Source organism: Propithecus coquereli, unplaced genomic scaffold (assembly GCF_000956105.1).
Source record: "Propithecus coquereli isolate 6110/MARCELLA unplaced genomic scaffold, Pcoq_1.0 Scaffold240, whole genome shotgun sequence".
NCBI lineage: Eukaryota > Metazoa > Chordata > Mammalia > Primates > Indriidae > Propithecus > Propithecus coquereli.
In genome coordinates, this window is record NW_012147953.1 from 2310827 (window position 1) to 2334591 (window position 23765).

General features: G+C 36.5%; 1 protein-coding gene and 1 pseudogene across 2 annotated transcripts; both read left to right on the forward strand.

Annotated features, from left to right (window-relative positions):
- The first annotated feature begins 5259 nt into the window (after window positions 1-5259).
- Window positions 5260-6151, forward strand: LOC105811817 (annotated as a pseudogene). Its single transcript, XR_001137570.1, has one exon. The product of XR_001137570.1 is annotated as a protein cornichon homolog 1 pseudogene (transcript).
- Window positions 6152-19508: 13357 nt separating this feature from the next.
- Window positions 19509-21186, forward strand: APELA (apelin receptor early endogenous ligand). The gene is made up of 2 exons (XM_012646103.1): window positions 19509-19584; window positions 21098-21186. Exons 1-2 carry the CDS (start codon window positions 19509-19511, stop codon window positions 21184-21186), a joined length of 165 nt encoding a protein of 54 aa, XP_012501557.1.
- Window positions 21187-23765: the final 2579 nt, after the last annotated feature.

Genomic DNA, 23765 nt, shown 5'->3' on the forward strand with positions numbered 1-23765 from the left:
TCTGAAAGCAGAGACTAGAATTTCAAGGCCAGGTGAGGTGGCTCACATGTGTAATACCAGCACTCTGGGAGGCTGAGGTGAGAGAATTCCTTGAGCCAAGAAGTTGGAGGTTGCAGTGAGCTATAATGATGCCACTGTGCTCTAGCCTGGGTGACAGAGCAAGACTCTGTCTCAAAAAAAATAAGTAAATAAAAACAAAAAATAAATAAATAAAAGAAAAAAATATTAAGAGTGGCTGCCTATAAGTGATGGGATTATGAGTCACTTTTTCTTCTTCCTTGTACTTCTATATTCTATGAGCCTTATTAATTTTGGAGTCGGATCAAAAGATCTATGGTTCAAAATTCCCAAAGCTAAAAGAACAAAAGTCAGATGTTATTGGTTGAGAATGGTAGCCAAACTATTAAGGTAAGTTACTATTATACATCACCTATTTGACTCTTTTTTGTTCAATTATTTTCATGGAAGATTATGCAGGCAATTTATTATCTTGAAATCCTGGCTACAGTTTTTTAAATCAAAGTAATAATTGATTTTGTCAAGGTGTTTTAGTTTCTCAGAGTTTACAAAGATCCCCAAAATAGGTACCATTAATGTAATTTGTAAAACACATAGATTGAAGCTTTGCATATTTGCATAAATTAAATCTACCAGTCATTAATCCGGAGGAGACCTTTGTCAGTCCGTGGTTGTTTTCTGATCCTCTGGACACAAAGGGAGTAGACAGCATATCTGAATGGCTCCGTCTGGCATTGTGTGATCCACCAGGCAGGTCTTAGGCCTATGAGTCAGCCCTGGGCTGTATTCTGTTCTGTGTGGACAGTGACAGAGTACTCCTGGGATTTAACACTTTTTGTCTGGAGGTCGTACAAATTAGATGCCTTCACAAAGTAAGAAAAATAACTTCCCAACCACATTACAACATAAACACTCCTGAACTTAATGTATTTGGGCCATAAAAATGATTTGTAGCATGAGTGGCCAGAATATAAAAGCATATAAAAGGCAGATCGAATTTATTCTGGAAAATACCATTTCCCATTCTGGTAAAGGCCCCCAATAGTTAGCTGGGTTTTTGTTTTTTTTTTTTTTGAGACAGAGTCTCACTCTTTTGCCCAGGCTAGAGTGCCGTGGCATCAGCCTAGCTCACAGCAACCTCAAACTCCTGAGCTCAAGCGATCCTCCTGCCTCAGCCTCCCAAGTAGCTGGGACTACAGGCATGCGTCACCATGCCCGGCTAATTTTTTCTATATATTTTTAGTTGTCCAATTAATTTCTTTCTATTTTTAGTAGAGACAGAGTCTCGCCCTTGCTCAGGCTGGTCTCAAACTCCTGAGCTCAAACAATCCTCCCGCCTCGGCCTCCCAGAGTGCTAGGATTACAGACATGAGCCACCGCGCCCGGCCGTTAGCTGGGTTTTTTGCAGAAATGTTAAATTATGTTCAGTTTGTATTTTGTCCTTCAACATTTCTTTGCCTTATGATTACTAAAAGTAAATTCATTTTCTTGTTTGCATATATAGCTTTTTTATATTTTGTTATTTAGAGTTAGGCCTTTTGGCCTTACAAAGGTTCGTATTTATGAGCAAAGGGTAAAGTATCATGCAATATTATAGCAAAGTAGGAGGGTTTCCTGCAGCGACAATAAAGACTTCAAAACTTATTTCTCCACACCTGGATGTACTTTGGGGTTCTTGAGGTGACACTTGAGTGTTCAAGCCTGATTGAAAGGGTGAGTACAGAACAGCAGATGACAGAGCTCATGCAGAGACTGTCTTCATGTTCATTCCATTGTTCATCAAGTCTTTCTTGACTGCCTGCTATGTACCAGGCATTGTTCTAGGGTCTATGGATAAAATGTCTAGCACAAGAGACAAAAACTTTCACAGAGTTTATATTCTAATGGGGAGAGACCACCAGCACTAAATAAATACATGAAAAGAATTTTAGATTGCATTAAATGTTCCAAAGATAATAAAACAGAAAAATATGAGAGAATATAACAAAAGAGAGTGGCTGAGACCGAAGGAAAAATCTATCCACATGAAGATCTGTGGAAGAGAGCTCTAAAGAGAGGGGATGACAGGGGCAAAGACTCTATGGCAAGAAAATGTGAGGTTTTTACCAGCAATGGAACATAACAAAGGAAGACAAAGAGGAGGTGGTAAGGACAGATACACAGGCGGGGGCCAGATTATGAAGGACTTGGAAGGAATGGGCGTCATAATTGATTTTATTTTAAGTGGGAAATCTATCCAAAATGCCTCTCACCATGCATGACTTTGCTTCTGAGAATCAATATAATCTTTTCTCAAGAAGAACATCTTTTTTATAAGCATATTCCAGACCGCTCCTCCAGCTGCACGTATCCAGCAAGTCCCAGCAGCCTTTTCAGTCTGTGTTTCAAGCAATTTTTATTATCTAAAATTATTTCAAAACTATTTTTATGGACATTTTAGAAATAAACAACAAAAAAGAATAGTATAACAACCCCAACGATCCACTAATTTGTTAATCTTTTAATTACACAAACAATACATGCTCCCTGCAGATAATACAAAAATCTCAAAGAAGAAAAGGCACTTACAATTCTCCTACATAAAGATAACCACTGATAACTACAATATAATGGTACATCTCCTTTCAGTTTTTTTCATATAAATACATAGGGTGAGTTTTTTTGTTGTCTGTTTCTTGTTTTTGTTGCCAAAGCGAGTTCATTATTATATGTGCTATTGTGAAACTTTGGGCAATATTTAAGCCATTTCTTCTCCTTTTTCCTGTTGCCTCCCAAGGAATTCTCCATTTTACTTGACCTCATGACACTTTTATTTTGGTATTTGATATTTCTAATGTTTATCCATCCATTTTATATGTCTAGAACTGTGTTGTGTTGAGAATAATATCCATATGGTAAACCATCTGCATAGTTGGAAACTGCAAGTTAGTACAGAGGGTACGAATGTGGGATCCAGGTTCTAATTGTGACTCTGCCCCTTAGCCCTCTGAAGATAGCCAAGTTATTAACCTTTCTATGGCTCAATTGTGCCGTTCCTCCAGCAAAACGGAGAAGCACTAAGTTCTATTTCCTAACGTGGTGGATAACGCAGAAGGATGTATGTGCTCATGGTGCTTTCACATACTACTATATTAGCTTAGTAAATGATTACAGATTTATTATTGAAAATTTGTTATTGATGAACTATACTTTCCCACCAAATGATAAACTATCTGGTACATTGATTTAACTGCTCAAAAAACTGTGGTAGGTTATTGTCTTATAACCGTATAATTCAGAAAGTACATTTGCTTGCTAAGCCGTTGATTGATGTTAGTCCAATGTCGCGGCGGTCCTCTTATTTATCAATCAGTGTATGTATCCTACATAATAGGCCACTTGAATTGCAACATTTAGTAATGCTATATTTATCTTGGGACTATTAGGTCTTGATCTGTGATCAAGAGGGGCTAGTTAGTATTTGATCTATCCCCACACCCAAATGCGGGATAGAAAGACCATGAGTGTAGTTGATAAGGAAAACCCCATCTATTACTTGATACATCAGCCACCTGAGACCCTCACCCCTCACAGAAGACCTGCATCAGCATAATACTAACCTATTACCTGGCCCATCAACTAATCTATTACCTGGAGCATCAATATAATGCTAACCTATTACCTGACACATCAACTAACCTATTACCTTAGCCATCTGAGACTCCACTCCTCAGACCACCTCAACTTATTAAAAGTGGGAAAAATCAGGTAGACAGGGCTCAGAATTTGGTGACGAGACCCCTCTGAGCCTGCCAGTGAATAAATTTTGAGTCTCCGACTCTCCGACTCTCCGACTCTCCGTATGCTGCTTGGTTTGTCCTTGGGACCACCTGCTGTAACACTTGCTGTAACACAGTAATAAAAAACTTATTACCTTCATTAATCCACAGTTGTGGGCATATGAGAGCAGGAAGGATCTTGCTAACACCGGCCTTCATGAGAACAGGGGGGGATATTCATCTGGGCCGTACTTAACAATCACCTGTGTTTCATTCCTAACCTGAGACTGTAGTAGTAGGCCTCGAAAATATGAAAAGTTATTATGAAAATGCTGTTTCAAGACTCATTCCTGTCTATAGAGTAAAAAGCTTGTACTTTGTCAACCTCGCCCTTAATAGAAAAATCTGTACTCCGTAAGTAATGACCTTGTAACTGATTGTGTAAGCCCCCTAGCTGTCTGTAGTAAAAATTTACTGTACTTGCCTCACCCAAGAAAAAATGCTCCCTGCCTTAACTGATGCTATCTGCTTCTGTAACCTTGCTTGTTCAAAGATTGTAATCAGTCACGTGGCCAGGCAGGTGGTCTGAGGCAGGTCCCAGACCCCGTGGCTATGGAATGTATGATGTAATTATTTTTCTTCCACTATGTCGTATTTAATGTCACGTAGCCCCCCAAAATTAGTATAAGATCTTCTCACCTTTTCGGCTCTGGACTGCTCTCTGTGCTGCTGTCTCTCAGCGGTGCAGAGGGTAGTCGCTGGCCAACTAATAAAGACTCACAATTTGGCTCAATTCGGTCTCTCAGTGGTCACTTCTCGCACTCTGTATCATAACAAGACGATGCCCTGTTCTTGACATGTTACTAAGCGTATTAGCACAGATCCACTTTAGGCCAGGTGTAGTGGCTCACGCCTATAATCCTAGCACCCTGGGAGGCTGAGGCAGGAGGATCCCTTGAGGTCAGGAGTTCGAGACCAGCCTGAGCAAGAGTGAAACCCCATCTTTACTAAAAATAGAAAAAAAATTACCCAGGCATGGTGGTGCATGCCTGTAGTCCCAGCTGTAGTCCCAGCTCAGGGAGGCTGAGCCAGGAGGATCCCTTGAGCCCAGGAGTTGGAGGTTGCTGTGAGCTAGGCTTACGCGATGGTACTCTAGCCCGGGCCAACAGAGCAAGACTCTGCCTCAAAAAATAAATAAATAAAAAGAAAAAGAGATCCACTTTAATGTATTTGGGGAAGGAACAAAGAATAATTATTTTTTCAAAATTTATTAGTAGAAATAATCAGGCAACAATTATTCATAAACTCCTTAATAGCTCTTTTCCCTTCCTACTTGGCTCTGGAGGGGCAGACAATAGTTCTTGTGCAAACTGTTCATCCTTGATCTACTTTTAAAAATAAATAGCATAGGGCAGCGGCGGCGGAGGTGGCGGTCGCGGCTGCGGCCGGGGGAAGTGAATGGTTTTACCCAGAGGGCCCTGCGCCGCCTTTCTCCGCTGGCACCGGCGCTGCTCTCTGCTCCTCTCCGGCGATGGCGTTCACGTTCGCGGCCTTCTGCTACATGCTGGCGCTGCTGCTCACCGCCGCACTCATCTTTTTCGCCATCTGGCACATTATAGCATTTGATGAGCTGAAGACTGATTACAAGAATCCCATAGACCAGTGTAATACCCTGAATCCTCTTGTACTTCCAGAGTACCTCATCCATGCTTTCTTCTGTGCCATGTTTCTTTGTGCAGTAGAGTGGCTTACACTGGGTCTCAATATGCCCCTCTTGGCATATCATATTTGGAGGTATATGAGTAGGCCAGTGATGAGTGGACCAGGACTCTATGACCGTACAACCATCATGAATGCAGATATTCTAGCATATTGTCAGAAAGAAGGATGGTGCAAATTAGCTTTTTATCTTCTAGCATTTTTTTACTACCTATATGGCATGATCTATGTTTTGGTGAGCTCTTAGAACAACACACAGAAGACTCGGTCCAGTTAAGTGCATGCAAAAAGCCACCAGATGAAGGGATTCTACCCAGCAAGATCCTGTTTCCAAGAGTAGCCTATGGAATCTGATCAGTTACTTTAAAAAAATGACTCCTTATTTTTTAAATGCTTCCACATTTTTTGCTTGTGGAAAGACTGTTTTCATATGTTATACTCAGATAAAGAATTTAAATGGAATTACATATAAATTAATATAAAATGATTACCTCCGGTATTGACAGGTTGGAACTTGCACTCCTTAAGGAACAGCCATAATCCTCTGAATGATTGCATTAATTACTGATTGTCCTTAGTCCACTGGAAGCTTTTGTTTATAGGAATTGGTAGGGCTCATTTTGGTTTTATTGAAACGACATCTAATTATAAATTAGCTGTAGATAGCAGGTGCTTCTGATGAGCTGGAAATGTATATCTGACTTATAAGAAACTTCATGGGTTTCCTCATCTATCATGTAGATGATTATATATGGGTACATTTACAAAAATAAAAGTGGGATTTTTTTCCCTTCGACTTGGAAAAATAAATAAATAAATAAATAGCATAAATGTGTCAATAGAAATCTTTACAAGAATTTAAAAATCATCAGTATGAAAGTATTACCTCTGTTCACTGGCTAAATGTTGACTAAATCTGAAATTGAAATTCTGATAGACTGATGGAAATTAATTTAAATGTAATTAGAGTTATTGTGATTGCAATAAAACACTTGAGTATTTATAACACAAGATCATGTTTCAGCTCTGTAAAAATCATAAATAAAAATAGTTCAGATTTTTATAATTTAAAGTTGTTAAAAGATTGTACAGTCTATCTCAATGTGTAACATTCCACATAGTATAACAAGAGATCAGATTTCTAAACTGCTTAGTAATGGGGATGTAAGCATCAGAAAGATGCTTATCTGGGAAACTTGTCAGGTCCCCATCAGTCTTTAGAGTTCAGGATTCTATTTATCATATGAAAACACTGTTTGGAGAATAGATAGCTAATAAAACTTGCTTTGGAAAGTAACACATTTGACTTTGAGTTAGCTTAGATAAACTTAGGGATGTAAAATATAAAATTAGAAAGTTATCTTTTGTCATTTATTTATTTGAAAGTTTAAAAAAAACTACCCAGAAAATGTAAATAATTGCTATCTTCCTAAGTGCATTTCAGATTCCTTAAAAATTTTTCTTATTTTCTCAATAAGTTTGATTAAATGATAGAGTATATTTTTTGTCCAGTCTTTTGTCATCAATTTCTCATGTTACTCTAAACACATATTCTTCTGAAAGCAGAGACTAGAATTTCAAGGCCAGGTGAGGTGGCTCACATGTGTAATACCAGCACTCTGGGAGGCTGAGGTGAGAGAATTCCTTGAGGCTAGGAATTTGAGACCAGCCTGGGCAACATATCGAGACTTTGTCTCTATAAAAAATTTTTTTTTTGAGACAGAGCCTCACTCTGTTGCCCTGGCTACAGTGAGTGCCATGGTGTCAGCCTAGCTCACAGCAACCTCAAACTCCTGGGCTCAAGCAATCCTACTGCCTCAGCCTCCCAAGTAGCTGGGCCTACAGGCATGCGCCACCATGCCTGGCTAATTTTTTCTAGATATTTTTAGTTGTCCAGATAATTTCTTTCTATTTTTTAGTAGAGATGGGGTCTCGTTCTTGCTCAGGCTGGTCTCGAACTCCCAGGCTCAAACAATCTGCCCGCCTCGGCCTCCCAGAGTGCTAGGATTACAGGCATGAGCCACCGTGCCGGCCTCTACAAAAAATTTTAATAAAGAAAATTAGCTGGATGTTGTGACATCCACTGTAGTCCCAGCTACTCAGGAGGCTGAGATGGGAGGATTGCTTAAATCCAGGAGTTCAAGACTGCAGTGAGTTACAATCTCACAACTGCACTCCAGCTTGGGAGACAGATTGAAAGTCTATCTCACAAAAAAAAAAAAAAAAAAAAGAATGTCACGTGATAGACCAAATTCGAACTGTTTTTAATGCAAAATATTCTAACCTATAAAAAACAAAAGCAAAGATAGAAAATAGAATGTCTCAAATCCCCTAATTAAAAAGAAATGTAAGTACTTAGGTATGTGTAAAAAATTAACCTCATGAATATTAATATACAACACCCAATATTAATTCCCTTCACCCCTCCTCCTATTGTCTCTTCCCTCCCAGAACCATTTAGGAGAAAGAGGCTCTAAGGTGGCAGAATATTCTGCAGTGTCATGACATTCTAAGGAGATAAGGAGAGAACTTAATGTAGTTAGACATGGTCTTCAGTAAAGAGGCAAAAAAGGCAAATGTTATGAGGACTACGAGATATTTGGGACAAACTGTTCAGCCTTGGAAAGATTACCTATTTTTTTTTTTAAATAAGTCACTTGAATCTGTATGAAGGAAAGTGGTTGAAATTGTTCAAATGACTCTCTTTTATAGCAATTCAAATTTCAATCACTTTCTCTCACTCATTAGTGATTTATACCTGACACTGAAATGAACAACTTAAGTCTGAAATAGGGTTGTGAGAGGAAAAAAAGGCACCTATCTAATAATCCTCATCCATTTTAGGTCACCAGAAATAACTTGGAACACAACAAAAACAACAACGACCACAATGAAGAACAAAAAGCACTCTTTAATGTTTTCAGTATTCATCATGTATATTCAGCAAGAATAAAAACTCTTTTGAGGTCAGAATGGTGTAAAATGGACCATTAAGAACGATGTCTGACCTGTTGCAAAAAAAGCAATTAAATTAGAAATGCAATATGTGTAGCATATATTTAAATTTATTGAGGTGAAAGGTGAATACCTGGAATAAAAATGCCAGCTTAGTAGAAAAATGACAACCAAATCAACTCTTTTATTCTCATCCAAAGTATAAATCATGGCTGGTCCTTACTATTTGTCCCTTTTTTCTTCTAGAATCACTTCCTAACAATTTAGGAAGAGATAGATGTTCCTTCTTTAACCATGGTAGACATAAAAAATTTTAGATTTAGATTTAGATAGACATATAAATTTAGGTAGAGAAATAAAACATTAGTCAAGTTATGTAATTAAAATGGACTTAGAAATTTGTCTTCTTGGTTCAAGAGCCAGAGGGACTCAAGGCACACAGATCTGAGGGTCTATTTACTAGAACTGTCAGAGGGAAAATTTCACAGAAAACAGCTAAGTGCTGAAAAGGGGCTCATGATTGTGGAAAGGATTTTATGTTTGAATTTTAAATATGTGTAATAAAACTCCTACTTCTCTTAAATGTGTATGCCATTTACTAGACTTGCCTCTATAAAAATACTTTGTTCTATTCCTGTAATCAAATGCACTCACTATACCATATAATTTCCTTTAAGAATATATACAAACTAAACACTTGTAAGTTATAGACAATCTGTTGGGATAATGTTACGATGTTGCAGGTTTCAACTGTAAATTTCTAGCCCTTGTTAAACTCAACCTAAAAGTGCACCTCAGAGAGTGTGTTTGCTTCTTTCTGATTTTATTCTTAAGGCAGAGTACATGTTCTTCTCACTGTAGACACCTCCTCTCTGATTAGAGTTACGTTGTTACATTGTTCATTTAGGAAAAGTTTCTCCAACCTGTAGGTAGCACTGAACAAACATTAAAAGTAAAAGAATATGGTCTCCAAAAAGGTAGAGAAGACATCCATCTACTTAGTAATTCTGTCTTAAAGTCTTCCCTCCACCCTATTTTGCTAATATAAATTCTCATGCATCTAATAAAAAAAAAATGAGACTAAAAAAAATCAGAAATAGAGCAGAAATTCAGTAGAAATCTTAAAGGGGAGAAGTTGACCTCCTTTGTCTATTTTTAAAGTGAGATTTTTAAGGAAAATAACACTCCATTGTCTTTTGCTATAATCATGAGGAAACATTGATATGTTAACTACCCTCTAGTCCTCTCATGCTGAGGTGTGATAAAATGACTAGCAAAGTATTACCAAAATTTGAATTGTTTCCATGAGATTTTCATTCTAGTGGTACAACTTCCTTATATGTATTTAACCTGGTATTACGTTAGTGTTATATTTTACCAGGAGCAATGTTGTGTATCAATAGAAATTAAATTTGCAAAACTGATCTTCCTAAAAGTAAACAAATAAAATGAGTAAACTCATTGAAATTTCTTCACACTCAAGCTCCTTTTGGCTTTCCCTTTGTTTTGTTCCCTCTCATTCTCTCTCCTACATCTTCGCATTTTTCCCTTTTACTTCCCACTTTATTCTTTTCCTTTTCAAATGAGTTGATTAGCATAGACATTTTTTTCTTCTCTTTATCTCTCTCTCTCTCTCTCTCTCTCTCTCTCTCTCTCTCTCTCTCACACACACACACACACACACACACCATGCACCATGCACCCCATGGCATCTGCTACTGATTGGCTTTTTCCAAAAAGGACAAAGGGTCAGTTAGAGGAGCCATGCCTCGGTTTGCATGCATAGCTCTGGCAGACCAGCTGAAATTGGTAGAAGTAACTGGCATTGCAACTCTGCAGAAAATTAAGTAATTGGATCCATATGTGCTGGCTTACTTGCTTTTAAAAAGAAATTAACTGCAATGTGTAGTTCTGATTTCAATAACAAAGCGTGTAGAAGTAAAAGCACACACCTACAATTATTCATCCAATTTACTTCTTAGCAATTAGCATACCAATCTTTAATAGAGACTTTATATTCAGATTTTGTACTTGTGTTATAGAATAACTGGATGTTTTAAAGCTATTTGCAAGAAAGTAGTAGCTTAACCTAAATAATTTTCTTTGAATAAATACATATATGCATATTTTATAACTCTGTAACTACTATATTTCTGCAAAATTGCATTTGACTAGGAGTTCAGCAGTCAGAAACCCAATGTGATTTTATTTATTTGAAGACAAGACTATGAATACAACCTAATATTTAAATAAAGCTTTGATAAAAACAAAATCATTCTCACTATGTTTTATACCTGCAGCTGTGTAGCTAGCAACTAACAACAGGAACTCAGGGGTCTCTCTGGTTTCAAATCCTACCTCTGTTGTTTCCTAGCTATGTAACCTTGGAAAAGTATTTCTTCTCTCTATACCTCAGTTTCCTGATTTGTGAAACAGGCACAAGAGGGTTATTATGAGGATTAAATTAGTTAATTCAAGTAAAGTTTCTACAACAATGCCTGACATATAGAGATGATCTTTCACATTAAGTTTACTTGTAACAAAAACCGTTACTGGCATACATTTGTTTTATCACTAACTTGCTTTGGCCCTCAGCAAGTCATTTAATGTCAGTTTTCTCATCTGTGAAAAGTAAGCAAATTGACATCATTTCTAACATTTCTCCTAAATGTATATATTTCTATGATCTTATTGGACTTCAAAAACACATAAAATAGTTTAAATATTGTGTGTGATATGGGCTCAACAAATCTAAAGCAGTCACAGAAATCAACTGATAACAAATATTTCTACTTTAGGTGCCAAGAGGGAATGCAGAGGTAATGGCATAATAAATAATAATAAAATACACCTTTCAGCCAGGTCAGGAGGCATGACAGCAATTTTATCCAACATTCTTATAAAATAGCCCCTGTGGGCACTCACTGCAAAAAAAAAAAAAAAGGAAAGAGTTGGTAATTAACTGGTTATCAGGAGGAAAGTCAGGCAAAGCATGGTAGTGCTAGACACCTAGGCTGAGCATCCTGGGTTCTCTGAGAAAGAGAAATGATATTTTGCCAGATGTCACTGGGAAGTGAAATAAAGGGCAAAATAGAAAGCATGAAACTCTTAGAAACTGATCGACAAGGTTTTCTGTATTTTATTAACCACACATTAATTAGCATGCTATTATCTACCCTAACATTGTATGTAGGACATGGATGCTTTGGCGTTATATTTTTCTATCTCATAAAATGCAACGAAATCCCTGCATACACCAAGTGCTCACTGCATGTTGATTAAGTGAATTTATGAGCCTCTTAAATTATCAGACAAAGGTAGTCAAAGAGTCAAAACTTAGGGTTGTATAGAACCTTGGAATCTGTAAACTTAAATTTTAAATGCATCACTTTTTAAATGAAGAATCTGATACAATAATTTGACCAAAGCCAAATAACTTAGTGACAGAAGCAAGGACTAAAAATTCAAATTGTCTGATCCCTAAGGTCATGCTGTTTCCATTACACCAAACTACCTGCATTTTTGGTCATGAACAAAATCACCAGGCCCAATATTCAAATATGGTATTTCTGTTCTATTTAACTCTAGGCCATTCAAGCTCTGTAGCTCAAAAAAGATTCAAAATTCCATCTCAAAGTTTTAAATAAGCCCTTAAAGAATTCTAGCACAGAGTTTACTAGTAGTTTTATACCATATATAATGTATCCAGTAAACAATAATTGTTGCTTAGGAGTCACTTGGATTTATTATAAAAGTTCCTGAGACTGTTTTTAATAAAATAAGCACATAAACAAGGTTAAAAGTAGGAGTGGAGGGGATAAACCCAAATGTGCCTCACTTATTACTTTTGAAAGAAAAATATTACTAAGTGGAATCTCTTCTATTCAATTGAATGATTTTTATCTAATTTGTTTTTCATTAGCAAACTGTCTAAAGATCACGAATATCCCTTTTAATGTACCACAATAACTAAAGATATTCCTTTTTTTTTTAAACTCCTCATCAGTAAACTTGAACAAAAGTGCTTGATGTCGTTTCGTCAAGCATATTAACCAAGTAGCCTAGATAAGAATCACAACAACGTAGGGCTGTCTATTAAATGTTCCATATATATTGCTACCTCTGTTATTTTTGTATGCGATGTAGTTGAGAATCTATTATACCCATGACCATGTTTTTTTTTTCAGGATTGCCAGACATATGAGGGTTAGGAAGATATCTGTACTCTCAAAAATGTGTGCCTTTTTTGGAGTTATGGGTTCTTGTAAAAATATATGTTTTGTCTCAGCCTGATGTAGCATTTATGATCGGTAATGTTTTTTCAACCAGCACATATGCCCAAGAAGATCCTGGGAAAATTTCTGAGTGAGCATTATACTGAATAAATGTTTTACCACACTATTCAAATTTTGTACATTTGCTATCTCTAACATGTCTAAATCACCACTTCCTCTAAGAAAGGAGAATGTCAATTTTGGCCAATTTTTTATTTACTGTGATTCTATTTTCTATAATTTTGGTTGTTAGCTTCTTCCTCAATGCTATTTGGGACTTAAGAAGGGCAGACTTTAGCCCAGGAGACTGAGCAAGACTCTGTCTCAAAAAAAAAATTGTAGATTATGCCAGGCAAGGTGGCTCACGCCTGTAATCCTAGTGCTTTGAGAGGCCAAGGCAAGAGGATTGCTTGAGACCAGGAGTTCAAAACCAGCCTGTGTAACATACTGAGACGCCCCATCTCTACAAAAAATAGAAAAATTAACTGGGTGTGTGGTGCATGCCTGTTGTCCCAGTTACCTGGGAGGCTGAGGCAGGAGAATTGCTCCAGCTCAGGAGTTTGAGGTTGCTGTGAGCTATAATGACACCACTGCACTCTAGCCCAGGCAACAGAGAAGAACCTGCCTCAAAAAAAAAAAGAAAAAAAAAAAACAGATTAGGTAGGCCTAGAACCAACTGAGAATTAATTAGTTAATTAATTAGATAATTCAGTTAATTAATTTATAGATTAGATGGTTAATTAGAAAATTAAGGTAGGCCGAAAAGAACTAATGTAGGGAATGAAAACTAAAAAGCATTGGATTGATCTATACCCGGAATGGAACCAAGGATCAAAGAAAAACGCAGACCAAAACCAGGCCAATTGCACTGGTCTGAAATCTGGCAAGAGTCAGAAAGCAGAGAAATGGAAGAAATGGGAAGCCAGAAAGAAAGAAGGCCACAGGCAGATACCTGAAGTTAAAACAAGGTTTTGGGAGGGGATAGTCAACACATCCAAGTAATCAGGAATCAAAAAGGAAACACACTTGAGAAGATACACTCTAAATTAAGCCACATTCTGTCTCCACCAGGATTAGTTTTGAATGTTTCCATCCGTGGGCAAGAGCTAATCCCACCACAAATAGACAAGAGTGTGTTAACTAGGAATCAAGCACACATATTGATTAGATTAAGATCTACTTTATTATAGCAGTGTACTTAGAGTGGAATTTTAACTAATTCATTTATTCAACAATAAGTAAGATATTGAAAATATAACAGTGAAGAAAACAGATAAAAATTCCTACCCTCGTGAAGTTTACATTCTATAGAGGTAGGCAAATCACAGCTTAGGGAACTTAGTGACAGCACACAGCTTTTTAGACCCGAGAGGTAACCTAGTTTCTATCCTTACCTAGGTCAGGCTCCATAAACTGCCTCATAGTACTTGATGTAATTAATTCTGAACTCATCTCAGTTTTTTTTCTTTTTTGCTTTTTCCAGGTAAATATTTTTCACATATCCATTTTTCTTTATTCTAGTTTTCACTTCTAGAGTCATACTGGTTTTAAGCTTATTAAATATGAGACTTAAAAAGTATCTCATAATTTTCATAATCAATTCTATTGAAAATGAATTCAGTATTTCTAGGCTCTGGGGAAGACATATAAAGGAGAAAGGACAAGTTTTTCCATTCAAGGAGTTTTTATTTCTGCAGGAGTCCACACAGCCTCAAGAAACTGTCAGACCTTCTACCCATTGTGAGTTCTTTAAAAAAACAGCAACAGCAAAACTGTCAGACCAGGATGAATGTGTTACAGCCCAGCCCAAGGGAAGCATTAAGTGCTATGGTGACAAAAAGTCTATGATAACAGAGGAACTTTTTCAGATCCCTGGAATGTAATTAAAATCTCTTCCAGTTGGCAGGAATCAGGAAATACTTATAGAGGAAACTTAATGGATTTATAAGAAAATTTAATTAATTAAATAAAGGTATTTATTTATTTATTTTTAGAAACAGAGTCTTGCTCTGTCGCCTGGGCTAGAGTGCCATGGAGTCAGCCTAGCTCACAGCAACCTCAAACTCCCAGGCTCAAGCAAACCTCCTGCCTCAGCCTCCCTAGTAGCAGGGACTACAGGTGCCCACCACCACGCCCAACTAATTTTTTCTATTTTTAGCAGAGATGGGGTCTTGCTCTTGCTCAGGCTTGTCTCAAACTCCTGACCTCAAGCGATCCTCTATCCTCGGCCTCCCAGAGTGCTAGGATTACAGGTGCCAGCCACTGGGCCAGGCCAAATTAGATAAATTTAATGAATAAACATTAAATTCAAGAGTAGGGACTATGGCTGATTCCTCATTTTATTCCTAGAACCTAGTTTAAGTCCTCAACAAATATTTCTTAAACTGATCTTGAATGATTGATTGGATTAAACCCCGAAGAACTAGTAGCACTAGTTAAGGAAAATTGGGACAAACAGAGCTGATCTTTCCAAAGAAAAGAAACACAAATCATGAGCAAAAACAAGAAAGAAGAAAAATGTGAGCAGCGTGTAGCCTAATTTGGTTGAAGTGAAGTGTTTACAGAACAGGTAATATTTGAAGTTTAATGATTTTTTTTTTTTTTTGAGACACACCAGTTTCAGTAGAGTGATGAAAGCTGGAGTCCAATATCAAGGAGATGTTTCCTAAGGAGGTGGAGGGGCGGGAGTAGAGCAATCAAGGTGAACTCTTTATTTCAGACATCTGATTGAATGAAAATGGGCAAAGGGAGAGAAATTTTAGATTTGAGAGAATACTTTTAAAAAACTATTATTATTTTCAGAGACAGGTGCTTACTTTGTTGCCCAGGTCGGAAGGCAATGGTGCCATCATAGCTCACTATAACCTTGAACTCCTGGGCTCAAACAATTCTCCTGCCTCAGCCTCTAAAGTAGCTGGGACTACAGGTGCATGCAGGACCACAGGCACATGCCACTGTGCCTGGCTAATTTTTTTGTTTGTTTTTTGTAGAGATGGAGTCTCACTACATTACCCAGGCTGGTCTCATAGCCTGGATCTCTTGGCCTCAAGCCATCCTCCTGCCTCAACCTCCCAAAGTGCTGGAATTATAGGCATGAGCCACCAGGCCCAGCTGAGAGAGTACTTCTGTAGGGAGAGAGAGATGCAATAAAGAAGGAAGGAAAGATTGAAGATGCAAGTGGGAAAGAAGACGCGATAGGGAAGGATCTCTTAGGACAAATGGGGGCACAGGATCAAAATCAAAGAGATAAGAGGCCCAGGACTGGATTGACACAAGCCTCATATAGACTTTGCTACTAGCTATTTAATTTGGGGAAGTCATTGAACCTTCTGAGTTTGTTCTCTCATCTGTAAAATGAAGATAGAACATATCATAAGATTATGATGTTTAAATAAAATAATGTTTGTTAAATACCTGGCACATACAGTATACCACTATAAATATAAGTATATTTTTATTGAATTCTACAGAGAATATCTATATACTTATAGAATATATGTAAATATAAAAGTATGTTGGTTTCCTAGGGCTGTGGAATTTATTCCACAGCACCACAAACTGGGTGGCTTAAAACAGCAGAAATTTATTCTTTCACGGTTCAAGAGGCCAGAAGTGTCAAACCAAAACGTCATGAGGATTGGCTCTTTCCTGGGGGCTCAGAAGGTGAATCTGTCCCATGCCTCTCCCCTGACTTCTGGTGGTTGCTGGCAATCCTCAGTTTGTTCCTTGGCCGGTAGTAGCATAACTGTATTCTCTGCCCCTGTCATCACAGGGTGTTCTCTCTGTCTATCCCTGTGTGTGTCTCTCTCTTCTCTTTTTCTTATAAGGACAGCTGTCAAACTTAACTGATTATTTAACTTACTTAAACCTCAAACTAAATTGATTACATCTGCAAAGATCCTATTTCAAAATAAGACTACATTTTAAGTGCCAGATTGACATGAAATTTGCAGAGGACACTGTTCAACCTGGTACAAGAAATATATTGCTGACTTATCCTTATTTTTATAATAACTTCAATAGGCTATTTTGTATAAAAACTAGGATTTGGCCCTTACAAGGGAGGATAGCTCAGGTAATGGAATTTGGATCTCATCAATTCCTCTTCCAGTTGTGTAGCCTTTGGAGGTTATACCCTCTTTAGCTATCAGTTTTCTCATCTGGTAAACAGGGAGAATAATATTTCAGAGTGTTTGGGGGAAAATTATGTGATGTCATGTATGTAAAGTAATGTATGTAACATATTTAGCATGGAACCTGGCCCAGAGGGACAGTGCTTGGCCCACTCAACAAAGGCTAAGCTGTAGTATAGGTGGGTAGAAGTCCAGGTTTCTGTTCATGTACACTAAGAAGATTCCCCATTTTCACACAGTTGGTAGGCTAAAAGTGCTGTTTTCAGAGCCAGTTGCATTGTTCTGACACCGCTTTCCTACCAAGATTTCTCCACACCTGGTTATTCAATACTAGGATGAATGATTTACCTCTATTGTTGACTCACATTCCACAGAAATACTGAATCACTTGTCATTGTCCCTCAATGTCTAGCATTTCAGTTTGCTCATTAACTCTATAATCACTTTGTTTCTGTACTCCAAAAAGCAACTATTTAAACATCATCTTCTACAAGTTGTTTTTTGAAAGGATAATTTAAAAATATTTAAATAAATAATGTCTGAAGTTTCATGAGTTTAATACATTATCTCACTAAACCTCTGTAATTATTTCAGGTAGAAAACCACATATTTTATCTCATTTTTAAAAAGAGAAAATTGATATTCTAAGTGGTTACATGACTTAAATACAACAATTAGCTCTACCCTGAGATGTGGTAATAGCTATATCTTCCACAGCACTGGTGTACATTAGCCATATTCTAGGAGCTCATTGTTGACCATCTGGTAACAAAATATAAAAATTTTAGTCAATATTTTTTGTCTCTGGTAGATCATTATCTTGTCTATAAAGATGACTCACTACCATACCTTTGAGTAGACTTGGCCTGAAGTTATATTGCCAAAATCTATATTGGTCTCCTATTGGTTTGCTTGATTTAACACTCAACTTTGTTAACATGCTGTTTTCCAGTGTGCTGTACTAAGATTGGCAGGTGGGGGATTAAGAATCTAAATATACTCTTTGCCATGCTTAAGGCATTTTTATATCATAAGTTCAAACTCTATTGTATTCAATTGATGTTATGAAGTGATATATAAATATTAATAACAGCACAGTAGAGTAGGACCCTTTAACACTATGCTTCTAGCCCCCAAACAGGCAAATATTCTTAGGATCTTAAGAATTTCTCTATATTATTGCCTGTTATGAACTGCATGTATAACTAGGCAGGCAGGGAATTTTACAGACTGACTTGTAAAATCAAGACAAATTACACGGGGAGCACTAAAGGGAGGGAAGGGCATGCCTTTGGGCGAGGCAAAGACATAAAGTGTAACTACAATGTTTGTACCCTCACAAAACCCTGGAATAATAAATAAATAAATAAATAAATAAAGACAAATTGTGCATTAATTTCAAACCTCAGAAAGCCCAAGGTTGTGTACCAACTACCTGAATCTAAAGAAGCCAAATACAACAAAATTTCTGGCAGTTCAAAACAAGTTACATATGCTTTAGATTTAGTATTTTGGCTTTACTTGTATTTTAGAGTATACCTACATGATTCTTTTGGTTTACTATGTAATAAGGACAGTCATTTCCATTTATAATAGCTGTGTATGAAATGTAAGGAAGCATGTAAAACACATTTTAGATGTAAAACACAGAGATCTTGGTACATGTGTGCAAAAGACAAGACTGTTTTTGTTTCTTCTGAATTCATTGGAAGATGAACTAAGAAGTTTTTTTCTCCATCTCCAATTTCTGACTGTGGTGGAATAGCCTGGTATTCCACCACATATAAATTCTTAACAGAACACAGATTTCATGAATTTGTGGCTTGCCTGCACTTCCTTTTTTAAAATCCTGACCCCCACTGCTAAATTTGACTGGCTAAAAAAAAAAAAAATCCTGGACATTTGTAGATGAAAATATCTCCATTACCACTTAAATGCTTTACAAAATAAAAATATAAACTCTTTGCAGATTTATTTCAAAACATTCTAAACCCCAACATTCTTTACTGATACAAAACTCACATGGATTAAGCAATTTGAAGATTTAGTGTAAATAGGCACCACTTTGCAGTAGGTTGGGTACAGATAAAGCATTTCAGCACGTATTCTGCCACAAAGCATCTGGGAGTCTTAAATTAGAGCTTCAGAATTCCTTCTGAAAAGGACAAAAGAAAGACTTCCTGTCATTTCCACTGGTTTCTGCATGTGGGACCAATATGGGCAATGCAAAGTTTAAACAGATGCAAATGGTGAGGGGAGGAGGAAATGTCATGCCTTGTTTTACATATTTCTCCATATCCAGATTGAATTTAAGTCAGTCTCTCCTTGGAGCTTCCAGAGTAGACATCCACCGAAGTTACAGCATGCTTGAATGGTCTATTTCACCAATATTTGCTTATGGAAATAAAGGGGAGTGACGGGGGAAAAAGAGGAGAGAAGTGGAGGAGGGGTTTGAAGCTGAGGGAGGCTCTGACCACAGCACAGCGCACCATAACCCTGTCTGATGTGATCATTAACCTTTCTGGAAAAGGCAGCCGGCAATTCTCTGAGGTTGTCTTTGGGATGTGAAGAGAGCCACACAGATACTGCACAGACTACAGATTGTTTGGTTTACTTTGAGAGCTGTTGGTCCACTTTTGTGTGGCAGAAAAATGAGATTTCAACAATTCTGTTTTGTATTTTTTATTTTTATGATGAGTCTTCTCCTTATCAACGGACAGAGACCAGGTAGGATTTTGATACATTTGTACTGAGTAACTTGTTATGCCTGTTTGTGTTCCTGGGTCCCTGAGCAGGATTGTGTTTATCTGAAAATCACTTAGGTGTGCTTGCAGTTATAGTATTGGGGTAAATGTGTAGGATTTTGGAAGTATGCTATTTTTCCTACTGGGCGTATTATCTGGGTATTTTAAAAATGGCTGGACTTTAGAATGATAACGTGATCTTTATCATTAAAATGATAAAATGATCTTACAACTATTTTTTTCTAAATGCAAGGAAAATTTATCACTAAGCTATTGCAGATATGTTGTCCTTACAAGTAAAAAGAAATGGAAATGTTGATTTATTCATTATAGAGGTAAATAAACCTATAAATTTTTAGGTAAAATGCAAAATCCAAAGCAGTTTATCAAAAAAGCATGTTGCTGTCTGGAGTAGAGGCTGAATTAACAACATTTAACAATCATAATGTCTGAGATTTACTCATTTTTTGGCTATCTCCCATGTATAACAAAGTATACATGTAATGGTTAAAAAAAATTGAAAAATAAAAAACAATATGACAAAGTACAGGTGCAATATTAATAGCTGTTATTTCTAGTTATATAATTAGGTATATTATGTAAAACAAATAAGTGCAGTTTTTATTATTATTATGTTTATAGAGCCAAAAATGTCAAAAAATATATATGGCCAAGATACATAATGTTAATATACTTGACACCTTTTTCAGTTTTTCAATAATTGATATTGGTTATGTTATAGTTAACCAACAGGAATTTAGTAGACAAAATTATCATATGTGCTCATACTTCAAAAACAAATAAGATTTCAAAGCACTGGTAAGTTAGGGGAAAAAAATAGAGTTTTCTGACTCAGGAAAATTGTTGCAGGAAATTATTGCAAACCCAAGTTTAAGCAGAAAATTGATAACATTTACATCCAAATATGTTAGATTATTCACTTGGTAATATACTTCTCCAGTTAGAACAGAAAATGGTGCATAAAGTGGTTAAAAATTCAGACTTTGCCTTTTAGTTAATTGGAAGTTTGATTGCCCTGAGTTTATTTCAAACGACGTCCCCTAGTCTGTCTTTTTACATAAATAATAAAGTTCCAAGTCAGCAACTCAGAGAGAGCAGCTGGATCGTTTCTTATTGTTTACAGTAATGGCTATTCAAACCATTTCTACTTTTTCAAAATACAGAACACCTTAGACAATATTCTTATAAAATATTTGTGATTAATTTACTACATAAAAAGGTCTAGGAGCATTTAGGAAGAAAGCTATCTAAAAGGAGGAGGATATTACTATTAAGATCTTGCTATTAATATTACCTGTTAGGAATACATCTTTTGTGCATGCATCTCATTAATTTTTTATATCATAATTACATCTGAACAAATAGCAAATAGCTACAGTATAGTTTGGCTCCAAAATATAGTTTTGCATTCTCCAAATTAAACAACAAATTTCTGAAAAATGCTCCTAATATTTCTTTTTTCTTTTTTTCTTCAGCTAATTTGGCCATGAGAAGAAAATTGCACAGACACAACTGCCCGCAGAGGAGATGTATGCCTCTTCATTCACGAGTGCCCTTCCCCTGAGGTATTTCTGATAGAAAACAGTTTTACTATATTTAGTCAATGTTTCAAATTGGATATACTAAAGAATGTTTACTCATATTTTGTAATATGTGATAATGGCTTATGGTGATGTCAAAGCTTAAGAGAGACATACTAATAAATGAAAGAGTGAAATGAATGACAGGATGTTTGAGAATTGCTTTAATAGTTAAGGAAGAAATGAGATAGATGAAAATGCAGGAAAATCTTGATAATTGTTAAATCTGAGTGATAACTACATGGAGGCTAATACTATTGTGTGTGTTGAATTTTCATAATTAAAAAATCAGGCACTGGAAGAATTTAATTATAAAATTGTCTTTATGCATGTGTTTTGAAAAACACTGGCTAGCTCTTGGTTGTACCCAGGACAAGCACATATCCATTAAGATCACTGTGTACCGGAAAGCACTGGGACATATTACCCAACACCATACCAGTGATGGACTAGCCTCAATACTGCTGGGCTTACTTTTTCTGGTTATATTTCTTTAATATTTAAAATAAACTTAATATTAATGACATGACAGCTTTCCAGCCTCACTACTATTAATAGCATTGGTCTTAATGGTTGCATCTCTAAGGATAAATTTTCAATAGAATTTTTTTACACTCACTAAATAATTTTACACCACCACTATCATCCGTAATACTGTTTGAATCAATTAACTTCAAACACTGCCCAAGTCTAAGTCACCTCAAACTAAAAAGTAAATACTTCGGCATTCCATTGTAATTATTTTAAGCTCATTAATTCATTTAAAATATATTTCTTTTAAAGAATGCTATAGAAATATCTCTCAGCTGGTTAATACACATGGGCAATGGCTAAATTAGCTTATTCAGTTGGTCTGTAGACTGTTATGGCTCTATTCATTCAGTGGAAAGAATGGTTGCTATGCCTATTGTTTAATTCCTGCTTTTCAAACCCCTTGAAAGCCCTGGAGTGGGAAGTTAAATGAAGAAAGAGCAATTAAGTAATAAGCATTTCTCAAAAGGACTAAGACAAAAAGTCAAGTTCTCTATGCCTGTATCTGTGACAAATTACTCTCTGCTATCAAAATATGAAAAATGGGTTTGGTGGAGGAATCCAGAAAGATATAGTAGGAGGCTCCTGAGAAGCCAATTAATAGTGATTGAATCATGCTTTAAAAGAATTTAATATGTTAAAATATCCTTTGGCGGGAGTTGATAATGCTTCCAGCAGAGCATTTTAGTCTCATATATAAAATATTTGTAAAATCTGTGCTTAGGAGTGGAGAAGTTCCAGATTTTTCCAGTCCTCCCCCATAAATAACAAAGAGGAGAAGACACATTCCACAATAGCAAGAGAATTCCTGCATATACAGAGAAAAATACCTTACAAAAAATAGGAACACAAATCCTTAGCCACAGGTTATCCTCAAACAGCCTACTGTGAAAACCAGGATTGCAAATAAACAAAATAGAGTAGTGAAATTTGAATTGTTAAAGTTAAGGGAAATTTTGATCTATAAACCAAGTTTGTAAAGCAAAGGGAAATTTAAATAAAAGCTATATAAACCACTTAATAGCAATCCTTTACAAAAGTTTGCTGATAGCTTTATAGAACTGCTCAGGTTACAGCATCCATTTTCTCAGTTTTAGGCTAGTTCTGCATTCCAGCTACGGTTCTTTGAAGAATATTTTAAAGTCACCTGAATCCAGTGATTACTATAAAAGCCAACGTAAAACAAACATTAAGACAATTTCCCAAGATCTTGCTCAGCCAGTACTATAAAACTGCTGTCTTCATATTCGATAACATAATTCTCAACGTCTTAAATATTTTCACATTTGTGTATGTCTTGCAACAAGGGCACTTTGACAACCAGGTAAATGCACTCTGGACCTATGTAGTGGACTCTAAGGCAAAAGCTCCCTTTCATTTCTCCTGCTCTGTTTTTTGGGTGGTTTAGATAAAATCACTCATGGTTATTTGATTCAGTTAGGGTCAAGTAAGACTGTAAATGGGATAGCTAAAGTAAACAATCCAGTCTGGAAGTTTTCCAGATTAACCCTTTAGGGTGGCTTAGACCTTTAGCTCATTTAATAAGAACACCCTGTTATCTTCATTCTGCCCACTTTTCCAGCTCCTAGAGTCCTCCTCAGTGATCCTCAGCAAGATTTCCAAGCCTGTATAACTGAGTTAATTAAACAAAAAAATCTATGCTGTGTGCAGTTTATTTCCTTGATTTCTTTTTTCTCACAAAAAATATTTTGGCATCACCTTCAGTCCTAAGGGAATGAAAGTGGAGACGAGTGAGAGAAGGAAATGCAGGCTTGTAGGCTGATGTGAGAGCCCTGGAGTGGGAAATGCGGAACTTAAGATTCAAATGACTTCCCCCTTCCAACAGTAAAATCTCACCCCATCAATGCTTTTATTTATAAATAAGTACTCTAGATAACTATCTCCCCTGTAAGTACATACTCTAGCTAGCTTTTCAGTAATAATTGTAATACATGTTCATGTTATAAAATTTATTTCTAACAGTATGAAAGAATAAAGTCAAAAGTACAAATTCCCCATCCCACCCTGTTAA